General features: G+C 35.7%; 2 protein-coding genes across 3 annotated transcripts; both read left to right on the forward strand.

Annotated features, from left to right (window-relative positions):
• Window positions 1–5,270: 5,270 nt before the first annotated feature.
• LOC114756909 (uncharacterized) lies at window positions 5,271–7,398 on the forward strand. The gene is made up of 2 exons (XM_028945876.1): window positions 5,271–5,344; window positions 7,015–7,398. The coding sequence occupies exon 2, from the start codon at window positions 7,015–7,017 to the stop codon at window positions 7,219–7,221; it is 207 nt and encodes a 68-aa protein (XP_028801709.1). The 5' UTR covers window positions 5,271–5,344; the 3' UTR covers window positions 7,222–7,398.
• A 2,342-nt stretch (window positions 7,399–9,740) lies between these two features.
• LOC114756908 (DNA-directed RNA polymerases II and V subunit 8A) lies at window positions 9,741–18,477 on the forward strand. Of its 2 annotated transcripts, XM_028945875.1 has the most exons (6): window positions 9,762–9,830; window positions 10,442–10,555; window positions 10,715–10,839; window positions 11,804–11,937; window positions 17,926–18,020; window positions 18,131–18,477. In XM_028945875.1, the coding sequence occupies exons 3-6, from the start codon at window positions 10,767–10,769 to the stop codon at window positions 18,246–18,248; spliced, it is 420 nt and encodes a 139-aa protein (XP_028801708.1). In that variant the 5' UTR covers window positions 9,762–9,830; window positions 10,442–10,555; window positions 10,715–10,766; the 3' UTR covers window positions 18,249–18,477. The 2 variants fall into 2 exon arrangements, with proteins under 2 accessions (XP_028801707.1, XP_028801708.1); XM_028945874.1 differs by lacking the exon at window positions 10,442–10,555 and having other exon boundaries at window positions 9,741–9,830.
• Window positions 18,478–20,176: the final 1,699 nt, after the last annotated feature.

Genomic DNA, 20,176 nt, shown 5'->3' on the forward strand with positions numbered 1-20,176 from the left:
CTTTAAATTTCTACGGTCATATATTATCAAAACGATATGTTTACTCTACATCCAAACGGTAAAATTTTCTCTAAACATTATAATAAAACTAATAATATAAAGCTGTAAATATATAGAAAATATTCATAAAAGAAATTTGACAAAAAGAAGTAGTTTTGTATACCTAAATGATCCCCAAATCTTGCCTTATCCTTCAGACAACACGTACTTTCACTCTCTCTTAATTTTTCTCTCTATCTCTCGCTCTCTTTTTCTCTTCTCTCACTCTCTCTTTCTCTTCTCTCACTCTCTCTTTCTCTTCCGCCTCTTCCTCTAGCTTGAAAATTTATTGGGATGAAGGTATTTAATAACCCCATATGCAACTATTTCCACCGCCCCTCTCCCATTTTTTCTACTTCCACCTATTCCTTCCCCTTTTTCTTTTGCCATTAATACCTTCTCCCCCCATTTTTCTTTGTTCTCCATTTATTACACCCCCCAAGTCTTCCTTCTTAAATTGCTCCTCTCTCAAATTCTTCCTTTGGTCAAATGAAGCAGCTTTCCACTAAAAGCTGTTTCCTCTTTTTTTATTAATAATTTAATAATAAAATACTATTTAATTTAATTTAATAAATATTTTTTATTTAATTATTTTTTTAATTTCTTTTGAGTATTTTTTTTTGGTTACAATGATGGTGGAGTTTTGATTATAATTCTTTGAGAGGATGGTATTGGTTCAGTAGGTTTAGTGTATGATGGTGATGGCTGGAAAGGTTTTTTAGGTGAAGGGAAATGAGGTGGTCTTAGTGGAGATCTAGGAAGAGGATTTGGTTGTATTGGTGGTTGAGGTTTTCTCAATTGTCTTAAAATAGGATAAGACATTTTGAAAACTTAAATGCAGTTAGATTCTCTAAGATAAGAGAGAGGTGATGTTGGATAGGTAGGAATCTGGAAACTGGAAGGGTAAAATGGATATGGGTCATAGATGGTTTGTGAATGATCCTTTGTAATATCTAACTCAATCCCTTGTAAATCCTTTCAGATCTGTGATAGTTCTTGCTCCTTTCTGATAAATTCTAGTCCAATGTATCCGTTTTTGATAAACTGCTTCAAATCTACACCCAATTGATAAGCTTGAGAAGACAAAGTCATATAAAGTTATTTGACCTGATCAGAAACTTGATCAAGTCTGCTTGTCAAAGTATCAGTTATGAGAGTCAGCAAATCAAGCTTTGAGTCAATCTTCGTTAAGGTTCTATTCTGACTAATTACATTTCGAGTCTGCCAGTTAAAAACTTTTTTTTATTGTTAAGACTAGTCTAGCTTCAGTAAAGGGAGAGATCTCAGTTAGGACTAAGAAAGGTCTTACTGAAACTTTTGTTTCTTTGTTGGTTCTTCTTTCAAGTGGAGGAACATCCTACTCATAAGGGTCCATCATTGCTATGCACGAAATGGGTCGTTGGATGATAAGAATCACTAGATCTGGCCTTTGTTTAGGAAGAAGATCTTCATGGCCTATTTCGTCAAGTAAATCATACAATGATACTTTACGAGAAGAAACAATAGGAGCAGGAACTTTCCAGTTTCTAGTTCACTATTTAGGACCATGATCATGATCATCATCATCATCATCATGACTGTAATTCTTGTGAGAACAAGGAGATGCATTCTTCTCCTTTTTCTTCTTTGCTGCATATCTGATGGGATAAGACATCTAGGTTCATGTTCATTGTCTGATGCTTCCCACTAATAAGGTGTATTTCATTAACAATTAGGATCACATTCTTTTAGTGTACAATCTCAGATAAAATGACCATTTATGTGAGACACATAACATGGTTTGGCATTTTGATCTACCCAAGCAATTGGAGGTCCCGCTTGGATGGAACATAGGCCGGGGTAATGGACAAGATGTGTCTGAAAGGAACAAAATGACCTTCTTGGCCTGGCTTTAAGAAGACAGTTTTGATTGTGCCGTTTAGAAGCCTTTTTATGTCTGGGGGAGTTGAATTGTGTATATCCTTTTGGACACCATGAAATTGCCTTTCATAGTTAGTGATCCGTTCAAGAGGCATCAATTGAGCAAGTTCTTCTTTAGGGATCTATGAGGAATCTGGACAATGGAAGTATCATCAGCTCTATTAGAAACCATATAAAGAGCATCTTTAGTAGAGTTTTAAAAATGGAGATCAAGAGAATGATTCTAGAGTCTGTAGATAATTTGATGATGAAGAGTTGCCACGATAGCTCTAGGATCTTGATTTGCTCCAACTATCTGGACCTGGACTTTCAATTTATCCATCAAAGTTGGGTCTGAGAGTTTTATGTTGAAATCCAGAGCCATGGTAAGGATGATACTGCCATTGCTAAGAATGGTTACAATAGCACCAATCAAAGCATTACTGTAAGAAGTATAGGTAGTATCAACTAAAGCAACCTTAGCAGTGGCTGGAATGCCTTTTCTCCCATAAAGCATAAGAATGAGACGTACAGCACCAACATGAAGATGGCTATAACTTGAACCTTCCATTCATTAATTAAAGGCTGGGCTATATCAATAGTAATATATTGTTCAAAAAAGGTGGCATGAGGACCACAGTTTTCCAGGCTAGTAGTCTGGACAACTTCTTTCATATGAGGCCATCTGGTAGAAATCATATTTCTAACATTTCTAGAGACACAATTGGTATGATGATAGAGGCTATAACGACTGAGAAGAGGTAGATCTATTTCCTAAATTTTAGTATCTTCAGGAAGATAATCTATCTCAACAAGACTTTCAATCCTTTTAGAAAAGGATTTGCGAACAGAGGAATGAAGTCTTTAAGGGGTAAAGGAGGAAGAAAGTTGAACAGGTTCAAAGCTGTTTAAGGTATCACTCATAGCTTGGTAAATTCTTCTTACTCACCATCACAAATATAATATCTCACTTTGAGCCCTTAGGTCCAACCCAAAAGTTAGCTCGTAAGTAGGAGATACCCAAAAGATATTTAGATCCAATGGGTGTCAGGACTTCAGGCGATGTGAGACTTATCATCTCACCGCTCTTCACCCTCCCCCGCAACCAAGGTTCTAATACCACTTCGGGCCTTTGGGTCTAACCCAAAAGCTAGCTCATGAGTAGGAGGTATCTAAAGGATATTTAAACCATATGAGTATTAGCACTTCAGGCGATGTAGGACCTATTATCCTACCACTCTTCATGTATATATTTTATATATGTAAATATTTTATATATGTGGGGTAACTTGTTTTTTTATATTTGCAAATTAGAAAATAATAATTCTAATATAAATAATGTAACAAAATAATAAAAAAATCTAACCAAAGAGATAATGTCATATTTGTTAACTTATGATTAGTTCTCCCCCCTTCTTTCCCGAACCAAACATGAAACATTTCCTCCCCTCCTTTTCTCTCAAACCAAACAGCACTCATAACATCTCCTCACCTCCATCCTCTCCCCTTATAATTAACCTCCCATCCCCTCCCCTCCATTGAACCAAACAGAGCCTAAGCAAATACCCTGACTAGATGGTAATGTTACCACTATCGCCTAGTAGAAAGGCTTCTACTCCATATTTATGTTTGAGCAAAGTAGATGGCATCTTCGCCCCCCTTTTTACACATTAAACACAAAAGTAAAAAAATTAATTCATTATATATAAGGCTATATTTAATTTATTGGAGGAGACAAGGAGTGATAAAAGGGCTACGAATCATAGGCACGAGCATGAGACATAGGACCTACTATTGCTATTGAGCCTTTTAACCCTATTTCTTATATGTCAACGCATGTACTAAGTAGCTACCATATTATTTTCTTCGCCTTTGTTTTTCAGACCTAAAATAGAGGAAAACATATCAATAGTTTGCTTTTGCTTGTTTCCATTATAAATGACCAGATAGAGCCTTGTTCACAACCACAAAGACATTATTCAGCTTGAAAACTTCTTCTTGAAGGTTTCATACATTGACATCAATAAAGCAATGAGAATAATCATCACCCAACTCTCCTTAATCACTAATTCACTATCTTCAAATACGTTAATATCACCTGACTTAGCTTCATCTATATCGTGCTCGGGTTCCAATATATACCCAAAATATAACCAGTAAACTACAAATAATTCCTGACGAATAGAGCAATTTTTCTCTCACTTGATTGTTAAACTCAAAGACTATGAGTAGTGCCATTTTGAAAGCTTGTTACTGTTTTGTTCACTCCAAGGACAAAACTGTTGCACCAAAGCTCGTCCTCAACGCTAATCTCTTTTGCGTTTTTTGAACGAAATAAAGACGCCAACAAATATGGCTTGACGCCAAGAAATATGGTTTCACTCCAAGTCAATCTTGTCACATTTGACCCAACTGGAAGCCACATCAACTTCTTTCAACAATGCTCTAACTTGGTCTGACAGATTTTAGACGGAAAGACTAACGCCTTTAACATTTAAAACAATAAGGATTCAATAAAATGAATAAAAAGTATAAGGACCCAATTAAAACCTAAGAAAAGGAATAAGGACCCGGATATTAATTCTTGTCATCACTTAAAAAATTGAACCCGTACTATTTTATTAGCTATAACTTCATCATTTGTTCATACAATTTTTCTGTTTTCTCCGAACAGAACTTTTCTCCTTATTTTATACTCATTGTATATTTATTTGGAAAAATATTTTATACATTTATTATAACTTTTCCTAAATAAAAAAATTGTAAATAAAGACCCCAATATGTAAAATTGTAATTTGGGACTCTAAATTTGAAAAATAGGAAATAAGGGCCGGGTTCCACTTTTGCAAATATGAAATGTCGGTGAAATGTCTAAAATTCATCTCAGCAAAATTGTGACTTGAGCTACTGAAATTGTTATTCGCTAAAGTGAACTTGTCATTTCCCATAGTCAATTCGTCATTTGGCATGCCCTCAGTCAAATTGTGATTTAGTCTACTGAAATTGTCATTCGCTAAAGTGAATTTGTCATTTTTCATAGTCAACTTGTCATTTGGCTGAGAGGTATTTCAGATATTTTACCATAATTTCATATTAGCAAAAGTGAAACCAGGCCCTTATTTGCTATTTTCCAAATTTAAGGTCCTACATTGCAATTTTACATATTAATGGGTCTTTATTTGCAATTTTTCCAAAATAAAATCAGTTCAAAAAGTAAAAAATAAAAAAAAATTAGTGGCACAATTAAGTCCGTTGATAAGTCGGACGGCTCGGATCACAGAGCTTAAGAACCATGTGGTTTCGCCTAAAATTAAGAGCAGAACCACCGCCATCTCGTCGAGTCATCAAACCACCGCCGTACTTGGCGCCGCATTCTTGTATCTCGTGTTCTTCCTCTCGAGTTCTGGTAGGTAGACTTATTTTGAATTTGATTTGAGGATGACGGTATTCTATGCGAAGCTTCAATTTTTATGGCAAGTGACGAAAAATTCCTTTGTGCACCGCTGATTATCGTCTGGGTCCTTTCCGTAGATTGCAACATGTACATAGGATTATGTTAATTTGAACCTCCCAAAAACAAAAACAAAAATCTCACCAGCCGGTTACTTTAGCCATTTTACTTCGATTCAATTATTGCATCTTGAGTATGTATTTGTTGTATTTTTTCTAATATGTTTATGACATGGATGTTAACCTGGAATTTGTAACTTGAATTTATTTTACACTGTCTCAGTGCTGAAACCCTTTTTTGGACAAGGCATCGTAGTTGATTGATACGACTATGTTTTTGGTTTTTCTGATTCATACTGTTTCCTCTGAGAAACACATGGAATTCATATTTGTATATGAAGAAGAAGCAAACTCAGCTTCATGTACATTGATACGCTGTAAGTATTACTGCCATTTCAAATTGCAGTTGCGAGAGATTTCAATTCTTGGCAACCATTACACTATAAACTTTATTAGTTACTATGTATTTTCTAAATCGGTTTAACCAATTCTGTTCTTATCTTATTTCTTCTTATTCAAGGGCCGGTCTGGACCAACTTAAAAAAAGTACTTCTGCATTGCATGGGGTGAATATGATAGAGAAATTTTGTCTTGTAAAACGCAAAAGTTTGTTTTTTTAGAGGTCCCGAACTGGTACTTGATTTCTGTATGATGTTTTGTAAGGAAGCATTTATACTAGCACTCCTATTGGACTGATGGATTCTGGTGGTTGAAACCTGATTTACGGGTTAAAGTTCTTAGCATGATATGCATCACAGCCATTTGATGCCCTCTGTGTTTTCTTTCTATCTGGCATATTTATTAACTGCTGGAATTTTTTCAAGTCCTGAAAAAAAGGTTTCTAAGTTATATTCTTTATTTTTCCCCTCAAGAGGGTATAGTGGCCTTCTTCTGCAGCAATATCTATTTTCTTGGGCGTTCTTGTCTGGTTGCTGAATTATGCTTCATCTTCACATCTCTATCATTTGAATTTTGAGTTATTGGCCCCATTTATTTGTATTAACTTGTTGACTGAAAATTTCCTTTTTTTTTTTTTATTTATTTTGTCTATCATTATTTGCCTCCTCTCCTGGTAAAATGCCTGTTACGATCTCCTTTTCATTTACCAGAGAATGAATCTTTCCCCCCTTTTCCAATAGCTAAATCACACAAATTCAAGCAAAAAATGGAAGTTCGAACTAGCAATGCTGATTGTGGTAGATTAACGTATTTTCTATAGAAAATTTAGACTATCTTAGTCTTGTAGTCATGTTTCCCTCAACTCAAGGGAGCAATAAGATGCCATACTAGGAAGACCTGCAATTAAAGTTTGATCTCAACTTGGATGTTATAATATTCATATTAGTCCTTTCATCTTTTCTTACCATTGCATCATTTATACTGTTACCTTTTTTTATTTTTTTTATTTTTTATAAGAGCATCATTTATACTGTTACCATTCGGTGGCTTTTGAGAAAATCATCTATTGTCTATCTAATCTTATCATTTTCTGCACTTGCATTATTGAAAGTATAATTGTGACACACTGCCAACTTTCTAATGCAATCTTTTCTCCTTCTTGCCAAGATGGCTGGGCTTTTAGGATATAGAGGCCTCACCCCCAAGGCAAAGAATCTGGTAGTAGCCGGGGGTTTGAGCGCATTTGTCTTTGGGGTGTACTTCTACACCATGAGGGCTGTTGGAGGTACAGATGAACTACAAGCAGCCATAGATAAGTTTGAGCAACAGAAGAGCCAGAAAGGAGCGGAGGCAAGCGTTCCATCAAAGGCTTAAACTTTCTTGCTAGTGTAACCAAAAGCAGTAAATTGTGGTTTGTGGGACAAATGCAGCACTTCTGTGGGTCGTTGGTGTTAGGATTATGGTCTTCTTTGTTATATACTTTGCCACATTTCTTTCCAGCGTGAGAATATGAAAAGAAATTTGAATAAAGCAGTTAAACAGTTTCTAGCAGCTTTTTGTACGATTCAGTTTTTTAAGCGATAGTTGGGGAAAACATCATAGTAAGATGATTTTTGTTTGGTCACGGGAGAAAAATGCCTCTCCCAGCATATAAGGGATCTCACCCTTTGGTTGGAGAGATGCTGCGTGTTGATTAAGCTCCACTCATTGGTCTGTAAGAGTTTGAATTCCAACATTTTTTTTGGTTCGTGCAAGAAGAAATTATCAGCACCAGTACTGCAAAACTCAACTTCATCCTCGAATTGTTAATGAAGTTGTAAATACATATTATTGATAGTTTGTAACTAAAAGAGCTCCTCTGAGGAAGAAAAATGCTTCCACGAAATAAAGGGAAGCAAGCCAGGATAGAAAATCTCTTTAAAAGCAGGTTTTTCTTTTCGGCCAAAAGCATAAGTTGCTGTTGACTGCTAGAAATGATGGTTGAAGAAAAGAATAAATGGGGGAAAGAATCGGTATTTAATTTGGGCCCAGGTGAGGTTTCTTTTTGTTTTGTTATTTTTTTTTTTATGTATAGTTATTCTGTTCAAAGTTTTTTTTTAATGAAATTTAAATTCTGATTTGCTATGCTGTGATAAATTAATCTTTTCTCTTAAAGCCAACCCTCATTGGTTATTGCTTAATGAAAAATGATAATTTTTTCAGGCACTAGCCAAACTGTTTCATTTCATTGGTTAATGCTTAGTGAAAAATGATAATTTTGTCATGCACTAGCCAAACTGTTTCATTTGTTTAAGGTTGAGTTGCTTTGTTGCAACATATAAATGCAAGCCCCTTCTATTTTGTTTAACATATTTATCCATCTTTTCTAAAATAGTTTTTGTAATAATTACACATGTTAAATATTTCATCAAATGGTACTTTTAGTTAGTACATATAATTAGAAAGAGTATTTTAAAAAAATTACATATTTATTACAAATAACTAATTTAACTAATTTTCTTAATCTATTCAAATTAGTTAATTAGCTCTTATATTAAAACTAGAAATAATATTACAATGTAAAAAAAAAAAAAGACCACATTTTCCAACAGTAATTTTTCTTTTGCTTTTCATGAAACCATGGTTTGGGTGGGCCAAACCATGGTTTCATAAAAATATGGGGTGTTTGGCAACCTAAATCTTAAAACCATGGCTTGAGCTCCAAATGTGATTTTGGCAAGGTTGCCAAACACTTTTTAAATTTAGCTAAGGGGGTGTTTGGATGAAACCAAACCATGATTTGGAGAATAACTTCTGGAGAATAGATTCTGTGAAAAATAGATTTTGGGGAAAAGTCATTTCGAGAAGTAAGAGTATTTATATAGTTGTTATCAGAAACATTTTTGATATATACAAATTATTAAAAAAAGCATAAGTTAATATGATAATTACATAAAAAATGGATTTTATGATATATTTTAATTTGAAGGAATAAAATTGTTAATAATATATTTTCTACTAACATAATTAATAATACATAAGAAAATATAATTAATAAATAATTAATATGTGTGTATATATATATTTATAAGATATAAGATTAAATATGTTTATAAAAAAATAATTGGGGGAGGTTAAAGTCATATTATTTTGAGATCTACTCTGACAGGTACAATCATACTCTCTAATTAGAGACAGAAGTAGAATGGATTCACTTCTCCTGAAACCATGGTTTTAGACTTCAAAACCATAATTTTAACCCAAACCATAGTTTTGGATTATTTCTCTAAAATTGATGCTATTTGGGTGACATCTCACTCAAACCATGGTTTTGCCTTCCAAACCATGATTTTGAGGGGCACCCAAACAAGCCCTAAGTAAATAGAATTAAAATTGTCCTTTTCTTTCATAACCTTCATTTATATTTACAAAATTGTCCAATAGAAAATAAATTCGGTAATGATAAAGTTTCAGTTAATATCATTAATAGATTAATAAAATTATTAAATCGTGTAATTCCAATTTTACCTTATAACATGTCCACATTTAGTATCCGATAATGTTTCAAATAGGATTAGTTTTAATAGGAGGATGCTTATGTTTTAGGAGGAAAAAAAACCCAAAATCATTTAAGAGGAGGCTTCCTTTTATTTTCGCATGGAATTTTTTTAAATGGATTTTTTAGAGTGGAGTTCTCCTCCCCGAGTCCCTCCCCTTCTCTTAATTTCTTGACCTCCTTTCTAAATAAGGTTTTTTAAGGGGGAAAAAAATAAAGATGAGAAGTGAGTTCTTTATTACAAAATTAGCCTCGAAAGAATACTGTAATTCTATTCTTGCCCTCCGAACGTTTTCCCAGGCCCTATATTCCCGTTAAAATGGTCTGCCTCGCCTCTCCACTCTCTGCCACTGTCTGGCGCGTTTGTGCTCTCTTTCGCCCACACCAGCCCCAACCGTTGTCTCCGCTGCCGCCCTTGTCGTCGCTGCCCCACCGGTTCTCGCTCCAGGTTCTTCTTTTTTTATGCTCTCTACTCTATATATTTTTTTGGCTCCGTCTTGTCGCTCTCGCTCACTCGCTGCTGTTTTTTTTCGTTTTCGGTTTTCCTTTTTTTTTTAATCGAGTTTCTTTCTTCAATCTGCTAAGTTTGAAGTAAGAAGGTTCAGTTCAAACCTCGGTGCAAGAATTGAGTGTATATTTTCATCTTGTCCGCTTGCATTGAATAAAACGCTAACTCATATGTAGAAGCAGACAAAGAAAATGCCATTGAAAAAGAATAATTTCAAGCATGATGCCCTTTTTTAGGGTGGATTTCAGGGCCGTTTAGTATGCTGAACTGGGGGTACGGAGTTGGTCTTTGCTTCCATCAGAATGTTTGTTTGGGGCGATGGAATTGGAAAATTTTCCAGTTCTAATTTCACCAAAATTGGTGGATTGGCTTGCACCTTACAACCATAGGGTTTACAAGTCTGACTCACATAATTTATTTTTGCCCCTTCCTTCTTTCCTTTATGGTTAAACTGCTGGCCAACCTTCTCAAGCTTCTGGCCGTTCTCCTTGCCCTCTGGTCAGAAGCTTGAGAACAATGTACACTGATCAGTTAACACGGCGGCGCTGCAGATGCAGGTGGCTAATGTTCTACTAGTGTGGTGTTGGAGTTGGTGATGGTGGCGTAGCCATTCACGGGCTCGGTTGAGTTTTAAGCCACTCTGAAATTTTACTTAACCTGACCTGGTTTATCTCCCCCCCCCCCTCCCCATATATATAACTATCTGACTGTTGTCGAGCCCAATTGGGGTAGTTCTCCCAAAGGCATTTTAGTATGAAATAATATATTTCTCTTTTGTTTATACTTTAGATTTCAGTTGTTCTAACTTGATATATTCTCTGTAGGTTTTTTTCTTAGAACTTGTGCGATCAGCTGGACATAAATTGCTTCTGAAAGATGAGTGAGTTTCTGTTTAATGACATTTTCAAGGTTGAGGATGTAGATCCAGATGGTAAAAAGTATGATAAGGGTATGCTTCTTGGAACCCAATTTCTCAGTTCAGTTTAGTTGTAATGCAATGCTTACCCTCTCTTTCCTTACACAATGAAATTTCCATTATGTAATTTGACTTTGAGCCTCATGAGTGGAAGGTTGTTTCAGTACTAATCACAGCATTTTTGGTGATTTCGGGCATGATTGCTTTTGCTTAAAAATGGAGGTTCTCTAAAGGGTTCATTTTTATGGATAGCTATCAGCATGTAGCTGCGTTTATGACTTATCCGTACAAATGCTCGCTTGTTTTGGTTTGTATTTGGTGGCATATTAAAAATGAAAAAGAAAAACTTTTGGAGCTAAAGGAAATTAACTGTACAGAGATATATGTCATTTGTGAAGAAGAAACTAATGAAAATAATGCTGTTTTACTGTTATTTCTGTTGTGATCATGTCTAATAAAATGATTTCAAGAAAAAAAAAAAGCATGGTTTCATGTTTAGGATTGAGCTGCTAGACAGACAATCCAAAGGAAATTGCCTGTTAGATTTAATTAGAAGTTGAAAGATACTATTTATCAATTGTTATTTTTACTCACAATGCTAGCAAATGATATAAATGAAATTCAAACTCTAAGAATTCCTAAAATGATTATGAATTTTTTGCCAATACCAAGGATTAGCAATTTATTATGAGATAATTTACTCAATGAAATATGCATATCGATGTTTGTTAAAGAGGCTCTGCAACTCAATTAGGTAAGTCCTAAGTTACAATGTGTTATCCAGTAAGCAATATCCTGCTCCCCCCCCCCCCCCAAATGGATGTTGAGTCTTTATGGGTTTTGACATATCAGCTTTATAGTCTTACATGATATGTAGCCATATATCTCAATGTGTGTTTATTTATGTTCTTCTTTTCCTTACCTTCATGCAATGCTCAGACTGTTTCATAGGTTTCATAGGCCTAACCTTTTGTAATTTCATGACTATTTCTTTTAGTGTCTCGGATTGTAGCAAAAAGTGAGAAGTGTGACATGTACATGCTTCTGGATGTAAATACAGAGATTTATCCACTGAACAAAAATGAAAGATTCTTGATGGTTTTGTCTCCCTCTTTAGTTTTAAATACAAAGGTGAACTTTGTTCTCTTTTCATCCATGTTTACTTTTCTCTGAATATGACTCAGCCCTTTTTCTTTTTTTTCTCCCCTTTTGGGGACCTGAATGAATATGATTCAGTTTGAAGCTTTATAAATGTAATTTTTTTTTATTAATTACTTTTTATAGCTCATATATGAATTTTTTTGGTCTGATTTTTATTTACTTTTTTTGTTTTTTTTTAATAATGTCAACATACTGAATTGGAATAACTGCTGCCTAATGGATTATCTGCGTCTTTTGTGGAGAATATGTGGGAAATAATACTGTATGCTTCTATATATTATTCATCGAATACTAAGCTGTACAGAGATTTATAGGAGCTGTGGACGACTATCCTAGGAAAGGAATTAAAGGGTAATAAAGTATAATAAAAGCCTCTAAGTCTATGATTACAACGGTAAAAGAATCAATTAAATAAGGAATGAAATAAAAAGAGATAATATCTGTTTATGTGCATCCCATAATCTCCTGGATTTCCACACTCCCCCTCAAGTTGGATCATAGATGTCAATCATGTCCAACTTGCAAACTTGCGAACGAGTTCTTCAAATACTTCTTTGTATAGCCCTTTTGTAAATATGTCTGCATTTTGATTCCAAGCGGGCACGTGTATGAGTTTGACTAGCCCTTCATCGATCTTTTCTCTAATGAAGTGTTTGTCAACTTCGACATGCTTAGTCCTGTCATGTTGGACTGGGTTGTGAGACAGGTTGATGGCTGCCATGTTGTCTATGTATAGCTTCATTGGGAGTTCTATTTCAACTTTTAAATCTTTCAAGACTCTCTTCACCCAAATTAGCTCACATATACCTTGAGCTACTACTCTATACTCTGATTCTGCATTACTTCTTGATACCACATTCTGTTTCTTGCTTCTCCATGTTACTAGATTTCCAAATACGTATGTGCAATAGCCGGAAGTAGATCTCCTATCCTCGTAATCACCAGCATAGTCTGCATCAGTAAAGATTTCTATGTTTTTCTTCTCGGATTTTTTATACAGGATACCTTTACTCGGAGTGCCTTTCAGGTAATTTAGGATTTTATATACTGCCTTGAGGTGTTTCTCTTTTGGAGCTTGTGAATGCTGACCAGCTACACTTACTATGAATGCAATATCAGGTCTAGTATGGGAAAGGTAGATGAGTTTCCCAACTAGTCTTTGATGTCTGCCTTGGTCAACATCCTCGCCTTCATTTACCTCTTCTTCTTCGGTTTCTTCTTCATCTTTGCCTTTGCTTTCATTCTTCTTCTTCTTCTTTCTCCTCTTTGTTACTTCAATTGGGGTTGAGCTCGGTTTACAGCCCAACATCCCTGTTTCCTTCAAGAGATCAAGTACATATTTTCTCTGAGAGATGTAGATTCCTTTCTTGGATCGGGCTACTTCCATTCCTAGGAAGTACTTCATCTCCCCTAGGTCTTTTACTTGGAATTCTTTGGTCATTGCAGATTTTATTCTCTCCATTTCTTCATGGTCATTTCTTGTGAGGACTATGTCGTCTACATAGACACTTAAGATGGTTTTCCTAGTTTCTCGATGTTTGAAGAACAATGTGTGGTCATTTTGCCCTTGAGTGTAGCCCTCAATCTTAAGGACTTGTGTGAATCGCTCAAACCATGCACGCGGTGATTGTTTTAGGCCGTAAAGGGATTTCTTTAATCTACATGCCATGTTTGGTTTCCTGGTTGGGAATCCGAGAGGTGGCACCATGTAAACTTCTTCTTTCAGGTCTCCATTTAAGAATGCATTCTTTACATTTAGTTGGTAGATAGGCTAGTCTAGATTTGCTGCCAAGGACATCAAGATCCTCACCGTATTAAGTTTGGCTACTGGAGCAAAGGTTTCTGTATAATCCGTGCCATATATCTGAGAGAATCCTTTGGCCACCAGTCTCGCTATGAATTTATCCACCATTCCATCAGCTTTGTATTTCATTGTGAACACCCATTTACACCCTACTGCCTTCTTTCCTCGTGGTAAGGTTACTTCTTCCCAAGTTCCATTTCTGTTGAGCTCATCCATTTCTTCCATAACAGTCTTTTTCCAGCTTGGGGACTCAAGAGCTTCCTCAATTCGAGTTGGTGTCTTTATGCTGTCTAGGTTACTAGTGAATGCTAGATGCTGAGGGGAGAGGGCTTTATAGGATGTGTTTCTCGATTGGGTGTTGTGTGCAGCTTTGCGGTTTTTTTCTTTGTGCTATTGAGAGATCCAGGTCAGATATTGTTTCTCCTGTAGGGTCTGGGTCAGCATCACCTGTTTGCTTGTTAACAATAGTAGTGTTAAGTTCATCAGTTTCAGGAACCGTCACCTGTTCGGATTCATGGTGTGCCGCAGGAGTTACTGGCCTGTTTGTGCTTCTCTACCTTCTTGTGTATACCTTTTTAAAGCCCTATTTAGTTTGTTTCTCCCCCTCACTAGGAAGCTTTTCAGGTGTAAGAGTGAATGGGGGTTCATACTCCATAAAGAGTTTAGGTGACATTTCGTTTTGAGTGTTTGTAGAGTTTTCTAAAGGTTTCAATTCATCCCAACTCTCCCCTTGAATTGAAGACTGGGAGTAGAAAGGTTCAAATTCATGAGAGATGACATCACAACTAATATAAAGGCGTTTGGTACAAGGGTTATAACATTTGTACCCTTTGTGAGAGGCAGAATATCCTAGAAAAACACATTTAACAGCACACGGATCAAGCTTTCCTTGGTTATGTAGGTGAACAAAAACAGAACATCCAAAAATCTCTAAAGGAAGATTGTTGTGAAGGTAAGGTACATGGTGAGTTGAGTAAAGGACCTCTAGAGGGGTTTTAAAGGAGAGAACTTTGCTTAGCATTCTGTTGATGAGAAAACTAGCAGTGAGAATTGTGTCACCCCAAAAAAACTTTGGCACATTATGGGTAAGGAGAAGGGCATGACTGACCTCTAAAATGTGTCGGTTTTTTCGTTCTGCAATCCCATTTTGTTGGGGGTTGTGAGGGCAAGAGCTTTTGTGAATGATGCCATTTTCTTGGAAAAAATTTGAAAAATTGTTATTAATGTACTCAGTGCCATTATCTGTATGGAAAATATGGAAAATCTTGATGGAGGTATTAAATTGATTTTTGATCATTTGATGGAAATTTGTAAAAACAGAATAAACTTCAGATTTTTCTTTCAGTAGATAAGTTCAACAAACTTGAGTATGATCATCGATAAAAGTAATAAACCATTTGTGTTGAGTTCGGTTTGCAATTTGACTAGGGCCCCATAAATCACTATGAATGGTAGTAAAAGGAGATGAGGTTTGATAAATATTTCTGGAAAAAGTAGTAAGATGATGCTTTGCAAGTTCAAATCATTTTTATTAGAAAAACTTGAAGGAAACATTTGAGTTAAATTTTGAAAGTTAAGATGCCCAAGGCATTTATGCCAAAGAAATATATCATTGTCCCTAGGTAGAGAAATTTTATTGCAAACACTAGTGTTTGTGATAGAAGCGTCATCAAAGTAATACAGGCCATCAAATTTCTTAGCACTCCCAATCATCTTCCCTGTTGACAGGTCCTAGAATAAACAATGAGTGTCATAAGAATCAGCATGACATTTGTCAGTCTTTGTAAGTTTGTTCATAGATATTAAGTTGCACTTTAATTTAGGAACATGCTGAACAGCGTGAAGGGTTATGTGTTCAGAAATTCGAATATCCCCAATCCCAGCTACAACAGATAAAGAGGCATCAACAATTTTTACTTTAAGAGAGCCATCAAAAGGAGTATAAGAAATGAACAAATTACGATTATTAGTCATGTGATCTGATGTACCAGAGTCAATTATCCAACACCTACCTATGCATAAGCTTTGAATTGTGGTCAAAGCATGCAAGAAATTACCTTTGTGCACCATAGTAGCTGTTGGTTGTGCACGAGATGACTGGCCAGAGCTTGTAGGTTGCTAAGCAACTCTAATAATTTGGTAAGTTGTTCGTTGATACCAGCAGGGGATGTGGTAGATGTATCTGCACTTCGTTTTGTGCCAACAATATAGCCACGTCCTCTGCCTTTCTTTGGGTTCCAATCAACGGGTTTATCATGTATATCCCAACATGTTTCTTTTGTATGTCCGGCCTTTTTACAGTGCTCACAAATGAGTTTAGGTCTCGGGCCTTTATTGTTTGAGTTGCGAGAAACCAGGGCAGAGGATTCAGTATTGGTGACAGGGCTAGAGATAGGCATCATTATTCTGTGGCGTGAATCCTCCCTCCGTACCTCTACAAAAGCTTCTCAGACTGTTGGTAAGGGAACCCAACTTAAGAGGTGTCCTCGAACAGCATCAAGGTCCGGGTTCACACCTGCAAGAAATTCAAAGAGGTGCTCTTTGTCGACTTTCTTTTTGTATAGTGCAGCGTCTTCTGAGCATTTCCAAGTGTCTTCACTGTGGAGATCAAGTTCCTGCCATAGAGCGGACATGGTCAAATAATAATCATTCAAGTTTCCTATACCTTGCTTTAATTGCCACAGTTTCGTTTTGATTTCAAAGACTTGGGAGACATTTTCACCATCGAAGTAGGCCTCCAATATTGTTGCCCATATCTCACGTGCTATGGGAAGGAACATGAAACTCTGCTTGATGGCTGGTATCATGGCGTTAATAAGCCAAGAAGAAACCATAGAGTTTTTTGTCTTCCACTGTCACATGGCTTGCTGGTCGGATGAAGACGAGGTAGCCCAATTTACCTCGTCCTTCAATTGCGAGCTAAATAGATTGGGCCCACTCACGGTAGTTATCTCCTGTGAATTTTTCTGGGACGATCAGAACAACAGCCCCTTCAAAGACCGGTGTCGCACCTTGGCAGGAAGAACCGGAGCCATCATGCTCTAGAGTTGACTTGGTCGACTCACTCTTTTGAGGAGACGATGTCATTGGAAGTGATCATCAATTCCATAATCTCCGGGATTTCCACAGAATATTTGAACGATAAAGCATCAATTCCAATGGAAATAAAAGGGTTCTGCAATTTGAAATACTATTTCAACATTGGATGTTCAATAATGACATGCTCTAGTCAAATGCAGTGAACTATGGAGGAAAAGAGAAACTGATTGGTTCGTGCTGGGGGCAAAGCTAGTGTGCAACATCTAACAAAATTTTCTGTCTCCTATAGATCTTTGTTTTTTCCCCTAAAATAGAAGGAACATAAAAAGAGAAAAATTTAGAAGTGATGAGCTAATCATGATCATGGTATGGCGAAAGTCTTGTGGCTGAGTGGTGACAAAGAAGAGTAAATATTATAGTGCAACACTATAATTTCTGAAATTATGGAAGTTTTTAGTGGTCCAACCTTCAAATGTGTGGTCATAGATAATCAGTCAACTCCAGTATGCTGAGTTGTCAAACTTCCTCAGTGGGTAGTTGTTGATTAACTATAAAAATTTGCCTCTCATCGTTATCTACTGATTTTTGAATGATATGAAAAAGGGGGTCAAAGCTAACAATTAATTATTGTCTAGTTCCACCGTTTATAGTTTAACTTGATAGGAGACCCCAAGACTTGAGAAGAATCATATCACTCTGATGACTTCTTGCATTGCTCTATGACCAACCAGGAAAACAATCTACACCGTTGTTTCTGATAATCATTGTTGATGCATCTCTGCCCACATTAATTACTTGTAATCTAGTTGATTTTCCTATTACCAAAATGCCTTTTTACTACAGTCATTAGCTACATGCCAATCCAATGCATTGCTTACAGTTACCTTCTATGCTTACAATTGCTTGCAAGTGCATTTATTTTTTTAAACCTGAAGGACTACATGGCATGTAATGATCCCATGGCTGAGAACCCCCCCCCTCCCAATGCAACATCTAGCTGCCATCATTTAGTTGATGGGAAAATTGTATTACTCAGTTTAGGCATTGTTTTGTTTTGTGCCTTAAGAAAAGAAGGCCGAGATTTCTTTCTATTGAGTTATTGATTCTTTCTCCAGGATGGCAAGGTGTCCATTCAAGACAAGTTTGAATATATCATGCATGGGAGGTTGTATAACATCACAAAAGAAGGTTCCAAAGATGAATTTGAAGTGTACGTCCTGACATTTTCATTTTTATTTAATACATAACTTATCACTTTACTTGAAGCGAGTTGTTCATTCTATTTCAGTTTCAGCTGATTAAGTTTCTCTTTTTTCCCAGGGAGGTCTATGCATCTTTTGGTGGGTTACAGATGATGATAAGGGGCCATGTTTCCCACTGTCTCAAGTTTGTGGTCGATCAGAACTTGTTCTTGCTATTAAGGAAGATCGGAACTTAAAGCTTGTATCCTGTAATTGCTGATTAATTCTCTGAAAGGGTGAAAGATTAAACTGATGCAATTTAGGCTTATTAAACTGTCTGTTTTTACGACTCGGTAATGATTCAGAAATTCAGACCATGTAAGAAGGATAATAAACATATTTGGCTTTGTGGTTGCCATCTTATTAAAAGCTACCTCCTCTTTCCACATTACCCTTATTTAATAATGTTACTTAATCACACTTTTTCTGAACTGAAAAAATCCCCCAAATATTATATATTCACAGTTTTCTATTTCATTTACTATTGTGGATGTGTCTACATATATAGACAATAGAAAATGTGAGATTGCCTCACCTTTTATAGGTTTAAAAAGTCCCGTCACCTTTTTTTCTTTCCATGAGAGGATCCATTTCTTCCTGTTTGTTTTTTGAACATTCATTTATGTACTATATATATTATCAATGTCAATCAATATATATTATCGATATCGTGAAACATGTTAATTTCACAAAATAAATGGAATGTGTTATAACTTTCGTACACAGCCAGCCGCGTTCACTTGTGCACATTTCTGAAAGATGTACAATTTACAAGTCAAGACAATGAACATGGCCAATGAAAAGTGTAGAAGCGCAGCCGGCTATAATAAAGCAATGAGTTTGCTAACAAAGATAAAATGAGCTGATAAAATACGACTCATTCTACACAAATATGGGGCTCAAATTTTACAGCTGATATGAGAAAATTGGTGAGTTGATTATCGTAAATCTCATACTCAATTCACTTAAATTTTGAAAGAGAAAAAAATAAACAAGGACCACCAAAATATGAAATCCCAAAATAAACTCTTGAAATAATTTGATTCATTTGAAGTCCTTAGGGACTATTCAGGAATCAATCTTTTTTTTTTTGGTAAAATAACCTAATTGTACTCAACGAAATAGTTGACATTGTTGTAAAAGTACAAGAAATAAGGAGACTAGAGAGTAGAAAAGAAAACAAGAGATAAAAAAGACAATGGCCTTTTCTCATTCATTTTGTTTCATGATACAAATGCCTTATGTATGACTTCTATTTATAGACCTCCAAGTATTGAAGTCCTATGCTAAGGTTACAAAATAATAAAGAATATCATAATGGTATTAACAATGAGAAACTCTTCCCAAGTCATTTAGTAGGGAGTTTATATAGTTTATGACACTTGAAGGTAAGAAATCCTGTGAAAATTCTAAGGATTAGGGGTTATGGGCCTCCACTCATGCAATATTCATAATACTCCCCATTGGATGTCTATTATGAGTATTGTGTCTCATTAAAACCTTACTACTAGTGAAAGAAAAAAAGTACACAATATTTACTCCCTATAATGATAAAATCATTTTATGTCTTTAAGTCTTCGCATTCTAATACTATACACTAACTTCTCAAATGCTCTAGTCGGCAGTGTCTTGGTAAACAAATCAGCAAGATTGTCACATAAGTGAATTTGCTAAACATCTATATCACCACTTTTCAAAAGAGCATAAGTGAAAAGAATTATGGAGAAATATGTTTTGTTCTATCTCCTTTGACATATCCTTCCTTTAATTGAGCAATGCATGCTGTATTATTTTCATATAATACTATTGGACTCTTTTGTTCAAGGGAAAAACCACACATTTTTTGAATATGTTGAGTCACTGACCTCAACCAAACACATTCTCAACTTACCTCATGAATTACAATTATTTCTGCGTGATTTGATGAGATAGCTGATAAAATTGGTTTTGTTGAACGCCATAAGATTGGTGTGCCTCCACAAATAAATAAATATCCTGCTTGAGATTTGCCTTCAGAGATATCGAAATATATGCTTAATTCCATTCCAATGCCTTCTTGTTGGGAAAGAACTAAATCTTGCCAATAAACTAACAACAAATGCAATATCCGGTCGTGTTGATTTAG

This window comes from Neltuma alba, unplaced genomic scaffold (genome assembly GCF_004799145.2).
Source record: "Neltuma alba isolate B1F8T4 unplaced genomic scaffold, ASM479914v2 tig00010544_pilon, whole genome shotgun sequence".
In the NCBI taxonomy this organism is placed as follows: domain Eukaryota; kingdom Viridiplantae; phylum Streptophyta; class Magnoliopsida; order Fabales; family Fabaceae; genus Neltuma; species Neltuma alba.